General features: G+C 35.1%; 1 protein-coding gene across 7 annotated transcripts in view; it reads right to left on the reverse strand.

The window, feature by feature from the left end:
- SWT1 (SWT1 RNA endoribonuclease homolog) overlaps nt 1–21,015 on the reverse strand; it is a 108,493-nt gene that overhangs the window by 57,454 nt on the left and 30,024 nt on the right. For all 7 annotated transcript variants that reach the window (XR_008685040.2, XM_055419102.2, XM_055419098.2 and 4 more), the window contains 5 exons: nt 13,725–13,870; nt 12,120–12,280; nt 10,496–10,634; nt 5,225–5,373; nt 783–970 (listed from right to left, as the gene is read on the reverse strand). Coding sequence is in view for 6 of the 7 variants with exons in the window: in XM_055419102.2 (XP_055275077.2) it covers nt 783–970; nt 5,225–5,373; nt 10,496–10,634; nt 12,120–12,280; nt 13,725–13,870 (783 nt within the window). In the remaining variant the exon portion in view is untranslated. The remainder of the gene's footprint in view (nt 1–782; nt 971–5,224; nt 5,374–10,495; nt 10,635–12,119; nt 12,281–13,724; nt 13,871–21,015) is intronic.

Consider the following 21,015-nt stretch of genomic DNA (forward strand, 5'->3'; position numbering starts at 1 on the left):
TTTGTGACCCATGGACTGTAGCCTGCCAGGATCCTCGGTCCATGGAATTCTCCAGGCTAGAATACTGGAGTGGGTAACTGTCCCTTCTACAGGGCATCTTTCCAACCCAGAGACTGAATCCAGGTCTCGCACACTGCAGGTGGATTATTTACCAGCTGAGCCACCATGGAAGCCCTGTGCTACTGAATTAGAATTTCTAATAAGAGAACCTAACCATATATATTTTTTACCCTCTCCAGATAATTATGAGCCCCTATTTAAGCAGCACTACCTCTCAGGTATAATTTGACAAAAGGCCCTCATAAAATAATCTAGTACAAACTGTATTGCTAAAGTCACAAACCAGGGCTTCCCTGGTGGCTCAGTAGTAAAGAACCCATTTCCCAATGCAAGAGACACAGGTCCATCCTTGATCCAGAAGAATCCCACATGCTGTGGAGCAACTAAGCCCATGCACCACAACTATTGAGCCTGTGCTCCAGAGCCTGGGAACCACAATTACAGAAGCCCATGCACCCCACATCCTGTGCTCTGCAAAAAAAGAAGCAATGAGAAGCCTGACCATCGCAACTAGAGTAAACCCTGCTCGTCACAACTACAGAAAAGCCCAAGTAGCAACAAAGACCCAGCACAACCAAAAGTGAATAAACAAACAAACACAATTTTTAAAAAAATAAGACATTTTGTAGTTTAAAAAAAAAATTCACAACCCAAATACTATTTAATGAACACTAGCAATAATGGAAACCCCTGAAACTCAGAAATTCTTGTTAATTTAGTACCTGTTTTGACACAGTGTAATCCAAACATTCTCTAGGATAGACCAGATTTCTTGATGCCTGCTGGGTTGGGGAGGATTAGAACCGGAGAAAACGGTGATTTCTTGCTTATCAGACTTCAAAAGAGAATTATCTTCCTGGTTTTTACCCGATGTATTTTTTGAAGAATTTTGCTTAAGTTTTGTCTTGACCTGGGGAAATAAGAATTACATAATATGCAGCTAGTCCTTCACTAGTAAGTGAGAGAGAAAGAATGCCAATTTTAGATTACAAATGTTCTGCCTTTCTTGGAAATGCTATTTATCCTTTGTCCTTGATTATGTACAGAATATTACCAGAATAGAATCAGAGCTAAAAAATTTTTTTCTTTTCCATTTATATGAAACAGTATTTCCAATTTATTTATTACAGAGTATAGAAGTAGAATTCTACTTGTAAGGGATTAAGAAATAAGTGAGCAAAGAAATGGGAACAATGGTTATATACTGCTCTTTTAAGAAGTTTGGTAGCTGATGGAAGGAGATGGTGCAGTAAATAGCACGACCAATTAAAAGTATTTAAGAACAGATCTGAGCATATTTCTAAACAGTGTGAAAAGGCAATACCACTGATTCAAGTGATATTTTCTTAAAAAAAAAATCACCCTGGGAGAAAATATTAATTTCGGTGAAAAATACCTATGATAGAATGGAAATAACTATGAGTTAATTGAGTGTGTTGACTTGGCTCGTCTACAACATCTTTGTGAACTTAAAATCACTGTTTCTCCAGGTTTCCTTTGTTGATAAAAGTATGATTTTAAACATCAGCTTCAACCTTATCAAATTTTAAAACAAGGAAATTTCCAAAACTGTAACAACAGTTGATAGTTACTGAGCATTTCTTATGCATCGGGATGTTCTAAGAACTTTGTATCTATTTAGCTCATTTAATCCTCACAATTACTCTATGAAGGAGATACAATCTTATCTACATTTTATTGAGGTAAAGAAAGGATAAATAAGTTATGCAGGGTCACATAGCTGGTAAGAGGCATGAACAGAATCTGACTTTTAGTAGTCTATGAATGTGGTTATATTCTCTCTCCAGCTCATAAAGGTAAATACTACCCTTTTATTTCTTTTCAGGAAGGAAGAAAACTGCCTGTTTACATTAATTATGAACTTCATAAATACACACGAATGGAAATATGAATTCTGAGATAAATGTGTTTAATCATTACATAATGCTTTTCCTCAGCTCTCAAACAGAAGTGTATGCAACATACAAATAGGCTGCTTTATCAAACACTTACACAGCACTTACTATGTGCTAGGCTCTACAAATATTAATTTAATTCTCATGACAGTTCTAAGGCAGCGATTATTATACTCTTTCTTATAAAAGAAGGGATTAAGGCTCTGAGCGGAGAAGGCAATGGCAAGCCACTCCAGTACTCCTGCCTGGAAAATCCCATGGACAGAGGAGCCTGGTGGGCTACAGTCCATGGGGTCACTACTAGTCGGAGAAGACTGAGCGACTTCACTTTCACTTTTCACTTTCACACATTGGAGAAGGAAATGGCAACCCACTCCAGTGTTCTTGCCTGGAGAATCCCAGGGATGGCGGAGCCTGGTGGGCTGCCATCTACAGGGTCACACAGAGTCGGACACGACTGAAGTGACCTAGCAGCAGCAGCAGCAGCAGCAAGGTTCTGAGAGGTTAAATAACCAGAAATTTAAAACACAACCAGTCAGGATGGGAAGTCTGAGGCACGTAAGTCTAAAGTTTATTCCGTTCGTTCCGTTCAGTCACTCAGTCGTGTCCGACTCTTTGCGACCCCGTGGATTGTAGCCTACCAGGCTTCTCCGTCCATGGGATTCTCCAGGCAAGAATACTGGAGTGGGTTACCATTTCCTTCTCCAGGGGATCTTCCCGACCCAGGGATTGAACGCGGGTCTCCCGCATTGGAGGCAGACGCTTTAACCTCTGAGCCACCAGGGAAGCTAAAAAGACTTATTTTAAATAGTCTATCATTCTGGAAGGGCAAGTCTTTTTTTTTTTTTTTTTTATGATGTTAAAAGGTTCATAAGAGAGAAAATATATATCCTTTCCTCTACTCCATTTATATAAAAATTTGGAAAATGACATTACTTAACTTTCCATTTTGGTTTCTCAGAATCAAATGAATAATGAATATTTCTCTTTTCCTGATTTTCTATACTTGGTAAATTAAGATAAGGGGGATTTTTTTTTTTTTTACAGTTACTATACTTAGATATTCTATTCCTGGAGGTAATCTCTTTCTTTTTGTTGTTCAAGTTAGTGACACATAACTAAGTATTCAGGTCATAAATCAGATGCATTCTACAAAATAACTGCTATTGAAAATGCATTTTAAAAGCCCAAGCTAAATCACAATATTCTTGGCTGACTTAGACAATGAATTGTTTCAAACACGAAAATAAAGCAATACTTGAAAGCTCGAACTCTGGGAGTTGGTGATGGACAGGGAGGCCTGGTGTGCTGTGATTCATGGGGTCGCAAAGAGTCGGACACAACTGAGCGACTGAACTGAACTGAACTGAACTGAACTGTGGAAAAAACACAGGTTGTTTCAAACAATCAGACTAATGCTTAATGTTGAGGGAAAAGCACTAAAGAGAATACTAGATTTTTTGTCCCCTGTCTTCTTGAATCTCTTGCTAATGGGACAACTAGAAAATCAGGATCCAAGAATAAATAACTTACTAAATAACAAGCCAATATGTTTACAAGTGGGCAATATATAACAGGCATACAATTATGCAACAAACAACACTAGATTTTAATATCAAACTTTTCATGGAAGAAAATTCCCATGGCTAGGTTTCCAACTGATAAAAGAATCTTGATATCATTTTTATCTTAATCATTTCTAATTTTTTTATTCTCAATAATTTTAATTCAAAGGCTGCTAAGACTGTAAGTATCCTAAACTTTCCATCTTGTTCACCATTGTTGTTTCACTAAAGATGGAGTTTAAGGGCTCAGTTCTGTGAGGGAAAGGATAATGTGCTCTCCCTACACAATTCAATTAAAATATTCAAGCTGCAACTCCTAAATTTCCAGGTCCATTCTTCCCTACTGAAGATTCTAAAAGTAACACTTGCCATTTAAAAGAATAAGTACCAATGGTTTGGTCATCTTAAACCAAAAGATTATTCATCCCTTAAATCAATTCTTTCCTCAAGAAATAACATATATTTCCTGTTAGTTTATCAAAAAGATGCTTCTTTTAGTCTTAAGCAAGTTAAATTCTTTCCTCAGTAATTATGACTAAGTTTAGTAACATCTAATCCTTTCATTATTTCATAGGTACCGGGGCCTATGTTACCAGAAAAAAACCAGAGGAAAACCTGGCCAATTCAATAGCTCAACGGAAAAAAAGATATCACACACACACACACACACACATATATATATATATATATACACATTAGATGAAAGTATCATTGATATCTAACGATGTAATTGTGATGCTGAGTTTTTTGAACTGTTTCAGGCATATAAAATGACCTGAATTTTACAGATTTGAAATCAGAAGACTCTAGAAATACAGTATTACTAGGGAAAAAACTCATAGTTATTTTAAAGGGGCAAAAAGGCATCAGTGCTAGGCAAACTGCATAAGAATCACATGAGGAGGCCTGTTAAAAAATTGGTAGGTCAACTGGCAAAGTTTGAATACAGTCTGTAGGTTAGATAATTGGATTATGTCAATATTAATTTCCTGACTAATTACACTAGTTATATAAGATATCCTTATTCATTAGGAAATATATACATATGGAAATATTTAGGGGTAAAAGAGGATAATATCTGCAACATACTCTTAAATAATTTAGAAAAAAATATTCTGGATAGATAAGTAGACTGGTAGGTAGAAGACAGAAAATAATAAAAGCAAATGTGATAAAAGGTTAACACTGGGAAATGGGGGTAAAGGACACATATGAGAATTCTTTAAGTTACTCTTGTAAATTTTTTGTAAGTTTGAAGTTATTTCAAAATAAAACATGAATCAAGAACAAAAACACTTCTGGGCACCTCTGACAGAAATTTTACTCATTAAGGGGCACGGCATCTGCATGCTTAAAAATTTTTTTAAAGTATTTTGATGCACGCTGTGATCCACTGGTCAGGAGCACTGAAAAATAAGTAATAAAGCAACAATGCATAGTTCTCTTCTATTCATAAATGAAACAATATGAAATCCCAACAACTGCTGTGACACTGCTTCCATAGGAGTATGAGTATTTTATAACTTGTAATAAGGATTGTTCAGTCTCCATTCAATTCACTTAATATTTACTTAATGCTTTTAGTATGTTAGAGTAAGTTAAATTTCCTACCTACTGTTGTCTGATAAATACATTCTTATAACATATATGATTACTCTAAATGGCGTTCTAAAGGTATCTTACCTCTGCAAATGTTTGGAGTAGTTTGTTTACTTGAGCAAAGGCCTGTGGAAGAATACCATCATAATTTGACCTTGTACTGAAAGCATGTAGCAAACTTTTAGAATCCTGAAGCAGGAATTTCACTGTTGTAAAATCCACTGCTTTGTTAGCTGGTAACAGAAAATTAAGCAGGAAAAAATATGTAAGAATGAGTATACAACACAAAAATGCTTTTGGAAAATCAATCTAATAATAATTAAGAAATTTAAAGAGAATATACATTTACATCTACAGGCTCCTAATTTATCTCTCTGGTGTAAAAAGCCATAATGAGACTTAGTTTTAGACAAAGTTCTTGGAGTTGATTCTGGCATTCTGTGAAGCTGGCCTTCCATATCCATAAGTGTTCACATGTACGGTTTCTATCAACTATAGATCAAAAGTATTTGGGCAAAAAAAGTTATATAATGTTCCTAAAAGCAAAACATGAATTTGCTGTGCACTGGCACCTATTTACACAGCATTTACATTGTATTAGGTATTACAAGTAATCTAGAGATGATTCAAAGTATATAGGAAAATATGTGTAAGTTATATACAAATACTATGCCATTTTATACAAGGGAATTGCGCATGGAGAATTCTGCTATCCTCAGGGGTCCTAGAACCAATTCCTTGTGGATACTGAGACTATATTCAGATTTCAAAATTTCCCTCAAAAAGGTCAACTTCAAAGTAAAAGTGAAATGCACAAGTTACTATATACAAAATAGACAAATAACAAGGCCCTACTGTATAGCATAGGGAACTATATTCAATACCCTTCAATAAACCACAATGTAAAGAATATGCATATATATGTAACTGAATCATTATGCTGCATACCAGAAACTAACACAACATTGTAAATCAACTATACTCCAATTATACTTCCATTTTTAAAAATTAACAGTAAAACGAAAGAATGTTATACTCTTCAAAAGAGATAATCACCAAACAAATCTGAGTCAAACTACAGATTTTCAAAACTGAGGTTGTTTGTATACGGATTACTCTTGAGACATCACAGTGTCACATTTTGGTGGTAAGCACTTAAATTATATGCAGTACCTTTCATAATCAACTCAGTTATCATGTAGTGATTTATCTTCAAATCCCATCACATGAAACTAATACCAGATTTATTGAAAATGTGTTCTCTCTGGACACAATACAATTTCAGCGAAAAATAAACAACATGGGCAAAAGAAGCTAATAGAATTTTTCCCCCTTAAATTAGCAAAGTGACTTAATCTACAGGTAATAATTTAAAGATGTAACACTTTTGTCTCAAGGAACTAAACTTACATTAAATTCTCAAACCAATTACATTAAATTCTCAAACCAATTAGAAGTGGTGACAATAATTTCAAAGATTCAAAGTTATGAACAATGAAGTTAAACAACTTTCTAATGTTACCAAAATTCAGAATAGAAAAAATTATCTCTATTATTAAGATAGAATACTGCATAACAGTTTTCAAAGGCATTTAAAATAACCACAATGCAATGTGTTTGCTTTGTTTTCTTTTAGGTTCACAGCTTCAGAAATTCAATTTTATTCTGAAACACTGGCACTGTGAGTTAAAAAAAATAGTTTTTCTGTATAACTTACATAACAAATATTTGCTTGTGAAATACCAAAAGGTTAAATGAAAATAAAAAGTGGATTTTCATAATTAATTACTCAATATTCTGAAATTCTGATCTAATGTGATGGTTATAGCCAAGCTTCTGGCTACCCTTTTATCAAGCAAACAGTGCACCTCCTTACAAAACACTTTCAGTTATTTTTAAAATCAAAGACTAGTTCAAATTCCGGTGGGAAAATTAGAGATAAGAGATGCTACAAGGACAGAAAGGAGGTAAATCTCCTTAGAGGAGGCAGTTGGGCACAACTTCTTTTAATGGTGCTTCTCCAGTGTAGTCTATGCTTGATAGGGCTGAAATCCTTAAATGAATAATTTTATTTCATCTTAAAAGAATTATTTACTAAAGATTAAGGCAAAAGTATAATGTCAATGATCAATTCAGTATTCAGACAAAGCATAAAAAAAACTACAAGGCTGAAATAATTCAATGTTTACATAAGGTCAGTAATTATTTACGTTAAAATTAATATTGACAATGAAGTCAGAAAAAGCTACTACTCATTTTCTACATAATTTTCTAAGAATTGATCTAAAGTGACATGCTTGGTACAGAAAGTTAAACACACGTATAATTCAACAGCTGCAGATACTATTAAAAGATTATAAACAAAATTACCTGTAATCTTTTCTAATTCAAAATTATTTTAGAGCAGAAGGCATTTTTATGAGTCTAGTACATATCATTCACAAGTCAGTAAACATTAGGCATCTGATTCTTCTAGATCAAAGATCAATAAATTATGATTACACAATAAACCTCCAAATGAGTTTTTAATGAAAGGAACGGTCATATCTCTTCACTTCTCTTGTTATTAGAGAAAAATAGAACTACTGACTACTACCTCTAAGTTCCAAATAAGCACAAAAAAACTGCCCATCCCTGGAAAACAGACAAATGGAAGGTGGCAACTAATATCCCATTTTTGAAACCAAGTCTTACTTAAGATCACACACGGTTTATGGATTTCCTCTTTTGACAGAAGCAACAAAATTATGTCCCTAGTAACAGATATGAACACAGTTTCTATATATCTTTTAAAATGCTTTGAAGATGTTCAATATGTCATTCCTTAATAATAATACCCTTAATAAATATTTTCTAGTTAAAGGTCAATGCCTGGAAAGTGTATCTTTATTTTAAAAATCAGTAACTTTAAAAAATAAATATTCATGCAACATCTACTACATATATGTCATAAAGTATTGATTAGGAACTTTAAGTTCCCTGGGAAAATTTATAAAGATATAAAACATTTTCAGAGTTTACACTACAGAGGAAAAGAGAAGTGGTATATCCGTCATAGAATGTTTTTGTTTTATCTTAGCTGCTAGGAAGCTTAGTGTTAAATCTGTGTTCAAGTACTGCAATAATTGTTTGCGCATGTTTTATAGTAAAAATATCTCTTTTATTCTTCTTCACTATCTGGCTCTTGTACCTTTAAGCCTAACTTAAACTCTCTTGTACTCAGGTGGTCATTTAAAGGCCCATCTATACTCAGTTAAAAAGTAGACAGGATATAATTAATATACAAAATAGATTACTTCATGAAGAGTTTGATAAAGTCAAGAACTAACTGAACATCCTAACAATGGTTTATACTTTCCTTTTTAAAGGTACAGCAAAATAAATGGAGCTGTTTACTCTGGACAAATAACTTACTCTCTCAAAGCTAGTTTCCTTAATGATAAAACACAGACTTTAATAATATTTATTTAGTCACTAAGTCATGTTGGACTCTTTTGCGACCCCATAAACTGTAGCCCATAAAAACGCTAGCCAAGTAATGCTCAAAATTCTCCAAGCCAGGCTTCAGCAATATGTGCACCGTGAACTTCCTGATGTTCAAGCTGGTTTTAGAAAAGGCAGTGGAACCAGAGATCAAATTGCCAACATCCGTTGGATCATTGAAAAAGCAAGAGAGTGCCAGAAAAACATCTATTTCTGCTTTATTGACTATGCCAAAGCGTTTGACTGCGGATCACAATAAACTGGAAAATTGTGAAAGAGATGGGTATACCAGACCACCTGACCTGCCTCTTGAGAAACCTGTATGCAGGTCAGGAAGCAACAGTTAGAACTGGACATGGAACAACGGACTGGTTCCAAATAGGAAAAGGAGTATGTCAAGGCTGTATATTGTTACCCTGCTTATTTAACTTATATGCAGAGTACATCATGAGGAACGCTGGGCTGGAAGAAGCACAAGCTAGAATCAAGACTGCCAGGAAAAATATCAATAACCTCAGATATGCAGATGACACCACCCTTATGGCAGAAAGTGAAGAAGAACTAAAGAGCCTCTTGATGAAAGTGAAAGAGGAGAGTGGAAAAAGTTGGCTTAAAGCTCAACATTCAGAAAACTAAGATCATGGCATCTGGTCCCATCACTTCATGGCAAATAGATGGAGAAACAGTGGAAACAGTGGCTGACTTTATTTTTGGGGGCTCCAAAATCACTGCAGATGGTGACTGCAGCCATGAAATTAAAAGACGCTTACTCCTTGGAAGGAAAGTTATGACAAACCTAGACAACATATTAAAAAGGAGAGACATTACTTTGCCAACAAAGGTCCGTCTAGTCAAGGCTATGGTTTTTCCAGTGGTCATGTATGGATGTGAGAGTTGGACTGTAAAGAAAGCTGAGCGCCGAAGAACTGCTGCTTTCAAACTGTGGTGTTGGAGAAGACTCTTGAGAGTCCCTTGGACTGCAAGGAGATCCAACCAGTCCATCCTAAAGAAGATCAGTCCTGGGTGCTCAATGGAAGGACTGATGCTGAAGCTGAAACTCCAGTACTTTGGCCACCTGGTGCGAAGAGCTAACTCATTTGAAAAGACCCTGATGCTGAGAACAATTAAGGGCAGGTGGAGAAGGGGACGGCAGAGTATGAGATGGCTGGATGGCATCACCGACTCAATGGACATGAGTTTGGGTAGATTCCGGGAGTTGTTGATGGACAGGGAGACCTGGCGTGCTGCAGTCCATGGGGTCGCAAAGAGTTGGACACGACTGAGTGACTGAACTGAACTGAAACTGTAGCCCACCGTTAGATCAGTGCTTTTCACATCTTTTGCTTCTTAAAAGAAAAACTTTTTCTTTTTTAATCACACGTGGAATCTCTCTACATAAATAAATAAAAGAAAGTTGAATGGCTAAAAAGTTGGGGTTGAAGGCCAAAGGCACACTTTTATCAGGCTCTCCATCAACCTTTCCACCCCTAAATTCTGGCAACTCCAGAAGCACTTCAAGAAGGGCTGTGTGATACAGTTTAAGAACTACCAACTAAGCAGTTGATCTCTTGTGGTTCTAAAATTCATTATGCACCAAAGCCAAAGGATTCCTATTCCTTAACCATGTATTTTAAGTAAAAATCTTGATAAACTATTTGAACATCAAAAATGATACTATGAACAGTCACAATTTCTATGAACTCCATCCATTCATTCATCTAGCTGCCATAAATTTCCTTAAGAAATTAAAAGTGTAAATGGTTAAGAACAAATTGAAAAGTTTTTTATTAATTTATCTTCACATTCCATGGGATATATCTATTATTCTGACTTTAATACAACACTTCCAAAGACAAAATGAAAGATTCATACCTTTACAGAGATTTTCATATAGACTCTCAATAGTTAAGAGCAAGTTCTTTTCCATAACTAATCCAAATACAGCCAACCAATGTTTTCTAAAGCACTGTAATAAATGTTTTAGAGTCCATGGAGGTTTCAAGTACAGCATCTAGAGAAAAATAGCATTATTGATGTATTTATTATTCTGTTATTTAAAAGTACCTATTTAGTAATTCCAACATAGATTTCTATGCAAAACATAATTGAATTCTTCTTAAACTAAAAGATGTTTTATTAAAAGCCAGTCACAATCTTAAAATGCCTATTCCACTGAAAACTGCTTTTATAAAATTCACATTAGTAGTAATACTTATAGTTTCAGAAACTATGTGTGCCAAAAGAAAGTATAGTTTTAATCAGAAAAACTACAGTTCTAGTCAGTAAAGTTGAAATCAACAAAATAAATCTAATTTCCTAAAACAAGAGAAAAACATCTATACAGAAAAGAACTTTCAACTATAATTGACACTGGCTACACTCCTATCAGTCCATTCTAAAGGAGATCAATCCTGGGTGTTCATTGGAAGGACTGATGCTAAAGCTGAAACTGCAATACTTTGGCCACCTCATGCGATGAGTTGACTCACTAGAAAAGACTCTGATGCTGGGAAAGGTTGGGAGCGGGAGGAGAAGGGGACGGCAGAGAATGAGATGGCTGGATGGCATCACCGACTCTGTGGACATGAGTTTGAGTGAACTCTGGGAGTTGGTGATGGACAGGGGGGCCTGGCGTGCTGTTATTCATGGGGTCGCGGAGAGTCGGACACGACTGAGCGACTGAACTGAACTGAACTGAACACTCCTATGAAGACATGTTTATAAAGAAAACTCATCATTAAGTACTACAAGATGTCAGTACATCCTTTCTTCAATCATTCATATGCAATCACTTTATTAGACTCTGTTACGAAATCTAATTTACGTCAACCTTCCTAGAATCTGATCATTCTTCAACATCTTGGTTTAACACTTGATAGTATAATCAAGCCACACTGAAAAATATTAGAATCTCACTGAATATCTGGGATAGAGATAGTTGATAGGGAATAAACTTTCTCCTAATGATAAATGTGAATAGGAAACAAACATTAAACTAAGAAGGCCACTATTCCCAAATGTGATGTTTACTTATTACAGAAAAGATATGAATCTAAAGAAAATTAAAAATATTTTACTAATACCAAATTTACACTCTGATTCTCAAACTTATATCATATAAGCCACAATATACACTTCCTTTTCTGAGTATATATTGCTAAGGTGATTCCCTATACTAGACATTTTGACTCAAATAAACTAAAAATGAGACATTTTCTTTCAATTAAGCTCCATGGAGGAAATGTGTCTGACAAATGGTAGACACCCAATAACTATTTGTTTACTGAAAAAATGAATGATAAAAAACAGTCCTAATCTTTAGGAACTGTCCGTCAGTTAGTTTTTAAAGTTATTCCAAAAACATCAAGAAAAATATTAATGTGATATTGATTATTACAATAAAACATATATTTTATACAAATAGTATTTCTTAAATTAAGGCAACAAATCTTTAGCAATAAAAAAGAAACCTTTAACTAAGCGTTCAAATAATCACCTCCACCCAAAGGTTTCCAAAAGCAATTTTCATTTCTGTTTCTAATATTGAAGATAAAGCTGTTCCAAGAGATCTTTCGAGATCAGATACAATGCTTTCAAGAACGGGTAGTCCAGAGTTTGTAGATTCTTTCTCATAGCTCTCCTTCAAAGGTGTTGTTTCTTCAAAACAAATAGTTACAAGCTCTATTTAGGACATTAATAGTTAGTACTTGGCCATAAATAATAAACATTTAATGGATATAATTAGTATTTGAATCTAGAGAACAAATGAATATTTTTAAAACAAGATTTTGGGGAGTTCGCTGGTGGGATACTGGTTAGAATCCTGGCTTTCATTTGCCCTGGCCCTGATTTGATCCCTGGTCATGGAACTCCTGCAATCCATGTGGCATGGCCAAAAATAAATAAATAAAGAGTATTTAGAAATATTTAGTATAGCTGTTTTTAGATGCAATACATATTACATTAGTAAATGCTTTATCTTTTTGACAAAAGGCAATGAAATGTTTTTACTAAAATAGAAATTTGAAGGAAAAAAAGAAATTTGAGAAATGTGTATATTTTAACCTTTCATTATTTAAAAAAATTAAAATAATTCTTTGCATCTATTAATATTTATAATAGAAAACCAAGAACTATGGATTAAAATGTGTTTACTTCCAAAAATCATAAACATAACTCACATCAACAAATTGTCTTGAAAAGACTAGAATCTGTGACTTAACTACCTATACACCTTCATCTTCTAATATTAGTTTTGATTATTTTCATTTATATTATTTCATTATAATTACTATTTTGACACCTGCAAACAACTGCAATTTCTTTATGGCAAAATTCAAAATATTAAGGGGATTATCTCTATGAAGTAAAAATTTTAAATGTCAGTAATACAATGAGCAAATCAAAAGCATATTTCCCTTGAAAAACTATAAACTAGAATATTCTGTAACTGCCTCTAAAGGCCATATAGAATATTATGACAAAGGAAATTTTATTACCAAAACGGTCAGCTAAGCACCAAATAAGTAGCAGATATTCTAATGAATATATGAAGCATATGCATATGTTATTAAAGACTTCAATAATTATTTTTCCCTCAGAAGGAAATGGTGAGATATGTTTTTAAATAATGTGTATATTAGTTTAAATTTACAAACATTACTATTAGAGTCCTTCAAGTCTCTTACTGTTTTACTATGTTAATAGAAAGTTATGAATATGAAACTAATTTTAAGAATAAACTATTTTCCCTACCTCAAATGGATATTTCTCATAGCTACTATTAATTTAAAAGGTATCTTCTGTGGAGGAAAAAATAGGATGCACATGGTGATTACAAATATATAAAAATGTATATGAGTGTACAGACAAAAATTCAAATTAATTTGTAACAGTATATATAGAAGGCAATAATGCATGCTTTTTTGTGGATCGCCATTATAATATTCATTCATTTATACCATTTATGTGCCAGCAAATACTCCAAACAAGGTTTCTTTAAATGTACAAAATAAAAATTTACTATTAATTCCAACTGTTGTCAATATTCTTAGTACACAAAATAAGATATACTTCTAATTATTTGTAGTAAGAATACTACCTGCTTTCAATTGTTGTTTAGATATACAAGGCTGATGACATACATCTGTGTTCAGAGATAAGTTTAATAACTCTGCACTCAATTCTTCTTTACTGAGTGACTTCACACCACTTATTAGGCCTTTGTTTCTTAAATTTCTATCATCCCTAGGTTGGATTAGGAGGAAAAAATATTTTATTTTTTATAAGACAAATCGCATGGCAACTAAAATCACATGGAATCTAATCAGAGGCTGGTGATTCTCAGTACATATATTAACAAAGGATAATTTTTTAATGCAGAAGATAAATTATCATACACTAGAATCATATCATCTTAGCTTTTGAGAATAATTATTATTGTTACATATTGAATGTTTTTCTGGTATCAGGAACTATGCTAAGCACTTTATATATATCAATCCATTTAATTCTCACAACAAAGTTCTTAGGTAAGAGGGGTACTAATTTTTATGCCCATTTCACACATAAGAAACTGAAGTATAAAAAGGTTAAGTAACTTCTCCAAAGTTATACCCGGTAAGTGGGAGGTGGATCTGAACACAAGAATCTGATCATCCCAAGAAAAATAAACATTAAGAGCCATGATAAAATAAATGATTTACAGAGGGTAGGCAATTACAAATTAATTTAAAGTGGGCCTAAGACAAATGACCTGCCTCTTGAAAAACCTGTATGCAGGTCAGGAAGCAACAGTTAGATCTGGACATGGAACAACAGACTGATTCCAAATAGGAAAAGGCTGTATATTGTCACCCTGCTTATTTAACTTTAGAGTACATCATGAGAAACGCTGGGCTGGAGGAAGCAAAAGCTGGAATCAAGATTGCCGGGAGAAACAGCAATAACCTCAGATATGCAGATGACACCACCCTTATGGCAGAAAGTGAAGAAGAACTAAAGGGCCTCTTGATGAAAGTGAAAGAGGACAGTGAAAAAGTTGGCTTGAAGCTCAACATTCAAAAAACAAAGATCATGGCATCTGGCCCCATCACTTCATGGCAAATAGATGGGGACACAGTGGAAACGGTGTCAGACTTTATTTTTCTGGGCTCCAAAATCAATGCAGATGGTGATTGCAGCCATGAAATTAAAAGACGCTTACTCCTTGGAAGGAAAGTTATGATCAACCTAGACAGTATATTGAAGAGCAGAGACATTACTTTGTCAACAAAGGTCCGTCTAGTCAAGGCTATAGTTTTTCCAGTGGTCATGTATGTATATGAGAGTTGGACTATAAAGAAAGCTGAATGCCAAAGAATTGATGCTTTCGAACTGTGGTGTTGGAGAAGACTCTTGAGAGTCCCTTGTACCTCAAGGAGATCCAACCAGTCCATCCTAAAGGAGATCAGTCCTGGGTATTCATCGGTAGGACTGATGTTGAAGCTGAAACTCTAATACTTTGACCACCTTATGCAAACAGATGACTCATTAGAAAAGACTCTGATGTTGGGAAAGATTGAGGGCAGGAGGAGAAGGGGACGACAGAGGATGAGATGGTTGGGTGGCATCACTGACTCGATGGACATGGGTTTGGGTGAACTCCGGGAGCTGGTGATGGACAGGGAGGCCTGGTGTGCTGTGACTCACGGGGTCGCAAAGAGTCGGACACGACTGAGCGACTGAACCGATGACTGAACTGATGACAAATGATGTGAATCTACCATACGCTGTAAGAAGCCAGGATGATTAGAAATAGTGGATAAGACCAGTTTACGTGGCTACAGAGACAGTCAAGGACATTAATAAATGGAAAGAAGTTTAAGGGCTTCAATGCAGAAATGACATCAGGTCTGTGTTTACCAAACTGTTGTTCTTGAGACTAGTAGGCTTCCAGCTTCTGTTAATGGCAGAGTAGCTTGGTCAGACTAACTTCCCATAGAGAGAATTAGAAAATCTAGACCAAAAACAACAAAAAAGGCAAAACCTATTTGAAGGCACTAAACAGCAATAAAATGAAGGTAGATCGTGGAGGGGAATCTACATTGAAGACACAGACACTGCAAAAGTTAAGAGCACACTTTTCTATCTTTTTGCCTGAGGGCACTCCCCAACTCTTCAGTGCTTTAGGACAGAAAGTCAGAGCCTTTGTGGCTTGAAATGTCAGAAGGCAATGTTAAGTAGCACAGGCCAAAACATATGGACAGTTAAGGGGAAACTGAAGAAGGGAGGAAATCAGAGTTGAGTCTTAAAATCTGCATATAAATTCAACCCAGAAAAAGAGCAATATACTTACAAGAGACAAAGCAATCAATAGAACCAGACTCGGATATGACACAGACGTTGAAGCTATCTGACAGGAAATTTTAAAGAATTTAGATTAATGTGTTAAAGGCTCTAACGGAAAAGGTGCATGCATGTGTGCTAAGTCTCTTCAGTCATGTCTGACTCTTTGTCACCTTATGCACTGTAGCCCACCAGTCTCCTCTGTCCATGGGACTCTCCAGGCAAGAATACTGAAGCAGGTTGCCAAGCCCTCCTTCAAGGGATCTTCCCCACCCAGGGATGGAACCCACATCTCTTACAGCTCCTGCTTTGGTAGGTGGGTTCTTTATATTAGCACCACCTGGGAAGCCCAACAGAAAAGGTGAACAGCGTGTAAAACCAGACAGAAATTAAAAATGCCTTCAACAAGCTCCTCAGTAGACTCAACACAGGTGAGGAAAGATCAAACATTAAGACAGGTCAAAAGAAATTATCCAAACTGAAACAAAAGAGAAGAAAATGTTAAAAATATAAGAGCTGTTGGACAATATCAAATAGTCAAATATATAGGCATGTATTAGTTGTCTACTGGGTGTGTAACAATTTATCCCCAAAACTTAGTAGTGTGAAAAAAACATTTATTATCTCACACAGTTTTTAAAAATGAGGGCTCTGTGAGAAGCTTGACTGAATGGTTCTGGCTCAGGGTATCTCATAAAGTTGAAGCACACTACTCCCCAGTGTTACAGTCACCTCATGATTTAATTGATGCTCATTCATGTAGCTATTGGCAGGGCTTAGCCCTTCACTGGCTTTTGGCTTGAGGCTTCAGTTTCTCACCATGTGGGCATCTCCACAGAGCTATTCACAGCATGGAGCTTGCTTCCCCAGAACAAGTGATCCAAGAGAAAGAAACAAGAGTGTGCCCAAAAAGGAAATGCCAGTCTTTCATAAACTAATCTTAGAAGTGACATACCATCACTTCTGATGCATGCTATCTGTCACACAGACAACCAACCCTGGTACAATGTAGGAGAGGACTGCACAAGGGAATTAATACTAAGAGGCACAGGAATCCCCTGGTGGTCCAGTGGTGAGGACTCTGCACTTCCATTGCAGAGGGTGTGGGTTTGATTCCTGATCAGGTAACTAAGATCCTGCAAGTGGTACAGTGCAGCCAAGAAACAAAAACAAAAAGATAACAAGAGGCAAGGAATCACTGGAATCATCTTGGAGGCTGACTACTACAATGTATTAATAATTCTGTAATACCAGAAGGAGAAAAGAGGGAATGAGACAGAAGAAATATTAACTATTTAAAGAAATAATGGCTGAGAATTTTCCAAAACTAAAAAATGAACACCAAACCATAGATCCAAGAAGCTCAGAGAACATCAAGCAGGATAATTTCCTCTCCTCTACCACAAGCATACAGGTTTCACAGGTGGCTCAGTGGTAAAGAATCCACCTGTCAATGCAGGAGACACAGGTTATGTCCCTGGGTTGGGAAGATACCCTGGAGGAGGAAATAGCAACTCACTCCAGTATTCTTGCCTGGAAATCCCATGGACAGAAGAACCAGGCAGACGTCATGGTGTCACAAGGGGTTGGACATGTCTGAGCAACTGAGCATGCATGCTTGGATCACAAACATATACACAAACACATGGTACATCTGCTGCTGCTGTTGCTGCTGCTAAGTCGCTTCAGCCATGTCCAACTCTGTGTGACCCCATAGACGGCAGCCCACCAGGCTCCCCTGTCCCTGGGATTCTCCAGGCAAGAACACTAGAGTGGGTACATCTGCTAAAGACTGCTAAAAACAAACTGCTAAAAAAAAAAAAAAAGACAAAAAATAGTCTTGAAAGCAATGAGAGGGAAAAAAAAAGACCAAAAGAACATTACACACAGAGGAAGAAAATATTTATAGCAGATTTCTCATCAGAAATCAAACAAGCTAGAAGAAAACGGAGTGATACCTTTAAAATACTCAAAGAAACAGAAAAAACAAATCAACCCAGAATTGCATATCCAGTAAAAATATCCTTCAGAAATAAATGAGAAATAAACACACTATCAGACAAACAAAACCAGAAAATTCACTGCCAACATATTCACACATGTCAAAGTTGTTTAGGCACAAAAGGAATATGACCAGCAATCTGGCACCAGACAGAAACTTGGATTCAGAAAAAGAAATAAAGAATGCTAAAAATGGAATGCAAGATAAAAACATTCACTTTCTTATTTTTAACTGCTTTAAATGGAAAATGGGTGAAGCAAAAATATTACAAAGTACTGTGCTATTGTTTCTGTAAAAGTAAAATATGTAATAATGATGGCAAAATGGATGGGGCAGAAATTCAAACCATATTAAAATACTTACACTATACGAAGCAACATAGTGTTATTTAAAGACAGACTTTGATCAAGTAAAGATGTATGTTATAAACACTAAGGCAACCATTATAAAATTTTTTTTCAAAAAGGTACAAAGTCAATAACGGAGATAAAATGGTACCACAGTTAATCCAAGAAAAAAAAAGGAAAAGGAAGAAAAGAATAGCTAAACAAATAAAAAATAATTAGCAAAATTTTAGATTCTGATCCAACTAATTAAATGTGAATAGTAGAAGGAAATGGCAACCCACTCCAGTGTTCTTGCCTGGAGAATCCCAGGGACGGGGGAGCCTGGTGGGCTGCCCTCTATGGGGTGGCACAGAGTCGGACACGACTGAAGTGACTTAGCAGCAGTAGAAACTCATCAATTAGACAGAAGTTGTCAGAATGGAAAAAAGAAAAGAATCAATTATATGCTATCTACAAAATACTTTAATATAAAGATATAGATAGGTTAAAAGTAAATGGATGAAAAATATAAATACAAAGCAAACACTGGAATAGGAATATTAATATTAAACAAAGGAAACTTCAGAATCAGGAGTATTATCAGGAACAAAGACAGCGATTAGATAATGAGAAAGGTGTCAATTCTCCAAGAAGACAATCCTAAATGTGTATGCCTCTGACAACAGAGCTTCATAATTCATGAAGTAAAACAAACAGAATGGAAAGGAGAAGCAAACAAATCAATAAATTACAGTTGGGAAATTCAAGATTCCTCTCTCAGTAATCATAAAATAAATAGACAGATAATTATTAATACTAAGCTTACAGAAGACCTAAACAACACTATCAACAAACTTGACCTATATGAAATTTATAGAATACTCGACCCACAAGAGCAGAATAAATTCTTCTTAAGAGCACATAAAACATTCACCAAGTTAAGGTTTTATTCATGGGCATATAAAACCAAGTTTAACAAATTTAAAGGAAAAGAAATCATATAAATTATGTTCTCAAGTCATATAACAAAATATAATCAATAACAAGAAGATAACTGGAAAATCTGCAAATATTTGGAGTTAATTGCACCAAATATCTAAAATACCTGTGGGTCAAAAGGAAATCATGAGGGAAATTATAAAACATTATTTTCTTTAATTTATTTTTTGTCTGCACCACACGGCTTGCAGGATTAGCTCCCCTACCAGGGATCAAACCCCAGCTCCAAAAGGGAAAGCACTGAGTCTTAACCACTAGACTGGACCACCAGGAATTCAAATTATAAAGCATATTAAATTGAATTAAAAAAAATAATGTATCAAAATTTGTGAAATGCAGCTAAGGCAGTGCTTAAAAGGGAAATTTACAGAAGTCTCAAATAAATTATCTTAGTTTCCACCTTAAGAAGCTAGAAAAGGGGCACAAAGCGGGCATGAATGCATTTTCTGGGATAATGGAAGTGCTCTATGTATCAAGAGGGATGTGGGGCTGCTGTACAGTTAAGATTTGGGCATTTTAACATTATACAGTTTCCTTCAATACAAAAAGAACTGTATAAAAATTATATCGTAGGACAGGGAGTAGATGGAAACATAAGCTAATAGAACTGTAGAAACTTGATAATTATTGTAGCTGGGTACTTAGGAGTTTATTAACTCTTCTTCACTTTGAACGTTGTTGAAATTCTTCATAACAAAACTTTTTAAAAATTAAAAATACCATTATTATTTTTTCGAAAAATAAATGAAGGAGAACATGGAAGTAGAGAGCATAATGGGTCTTAGAGAAGCAAAGGAAGAGGAAAAATAACATCACTTGACATAGGATGGTGGCAGAGTAGGTAAAGAAAAGAAGACCACACAAGACCTGCTATTTACCTGACTAAAGATTATGAAGGAAAGGCAGAAATAAAAAATGTCTCCAAGGTTTCTGGCTTTAGCAAAATGGGTAGAAGACGGCCTTTTGTATTCAAATGGAGAACAGTTTAGAAGGAAAGATTAGGAGTTCATTTTTGGAGATGGCAGGTTTCAGATGTCTATGAGACATCCAAACAGATACCAAATAAGTAGATGAATATATTACTCTATAGAGTTTAGAAGAGAGATGTGGAATGGAAACACTAACTGGAGGTTGCTGGCACACACTTAAGATTACAAATGTGAGTAAAGCACTTAGAATGAGATACAGTACATAGTATTTATAGGTTTCTCCTATCACTGCCATTATTAATATTAATTATCATCTCATCATCCCTTAAAGTAGTAAAAATATATCCTCACATTAAGTATGTCTGACTTACACAGGAAGAATGATTATCACACTTAACAGGGAAAAAACAAAAAAGGCTTGTCTGGAACATGACAATGCCAGAGGTAAAAGTAAAGTTTGACCACAGACTTTCATTTCATTAGAAACTGTTACATCTGTTCATTCCAAAACAGTGACTGCAGAAATAATGGAGAATTGATTAAATATCATCAATTTAATTTTCATTCTAAGTGGAACTAAAAAAATAACAATTCTCTCTCAGTTTTAGCTTATCTCAAATTCAAAATGATCAACATATTACTAAATCATTTCAGCCTTCAACAAACTCCAGGATGATATATTATGTCCTAGATTAATAAATACTTTGAAGGTAAAGATAGAAATCCGTTTCTTTTAAAATAACATAAATAAGTTTATCTTTGAACACAGCTAAAATGATAATTGGCAACCCTCTTACAATAAAAATCTAA

This window comes from Moschus berezovskii, chromosome 17 (genome assembly GCF_049115385.1).
Source record: "Moschus berezovskii isolate FMDL1 chromosome 17, NW_MosBer_1.0, whole genome shotgun sequence".
NCBI classification, from domain to species: domain Eukaryota; kingdom Metazoa; phylum Chordata; class Mammalia; order Artiodactyla; family Moschidae; genus Moschus; species Moschus berezovskii.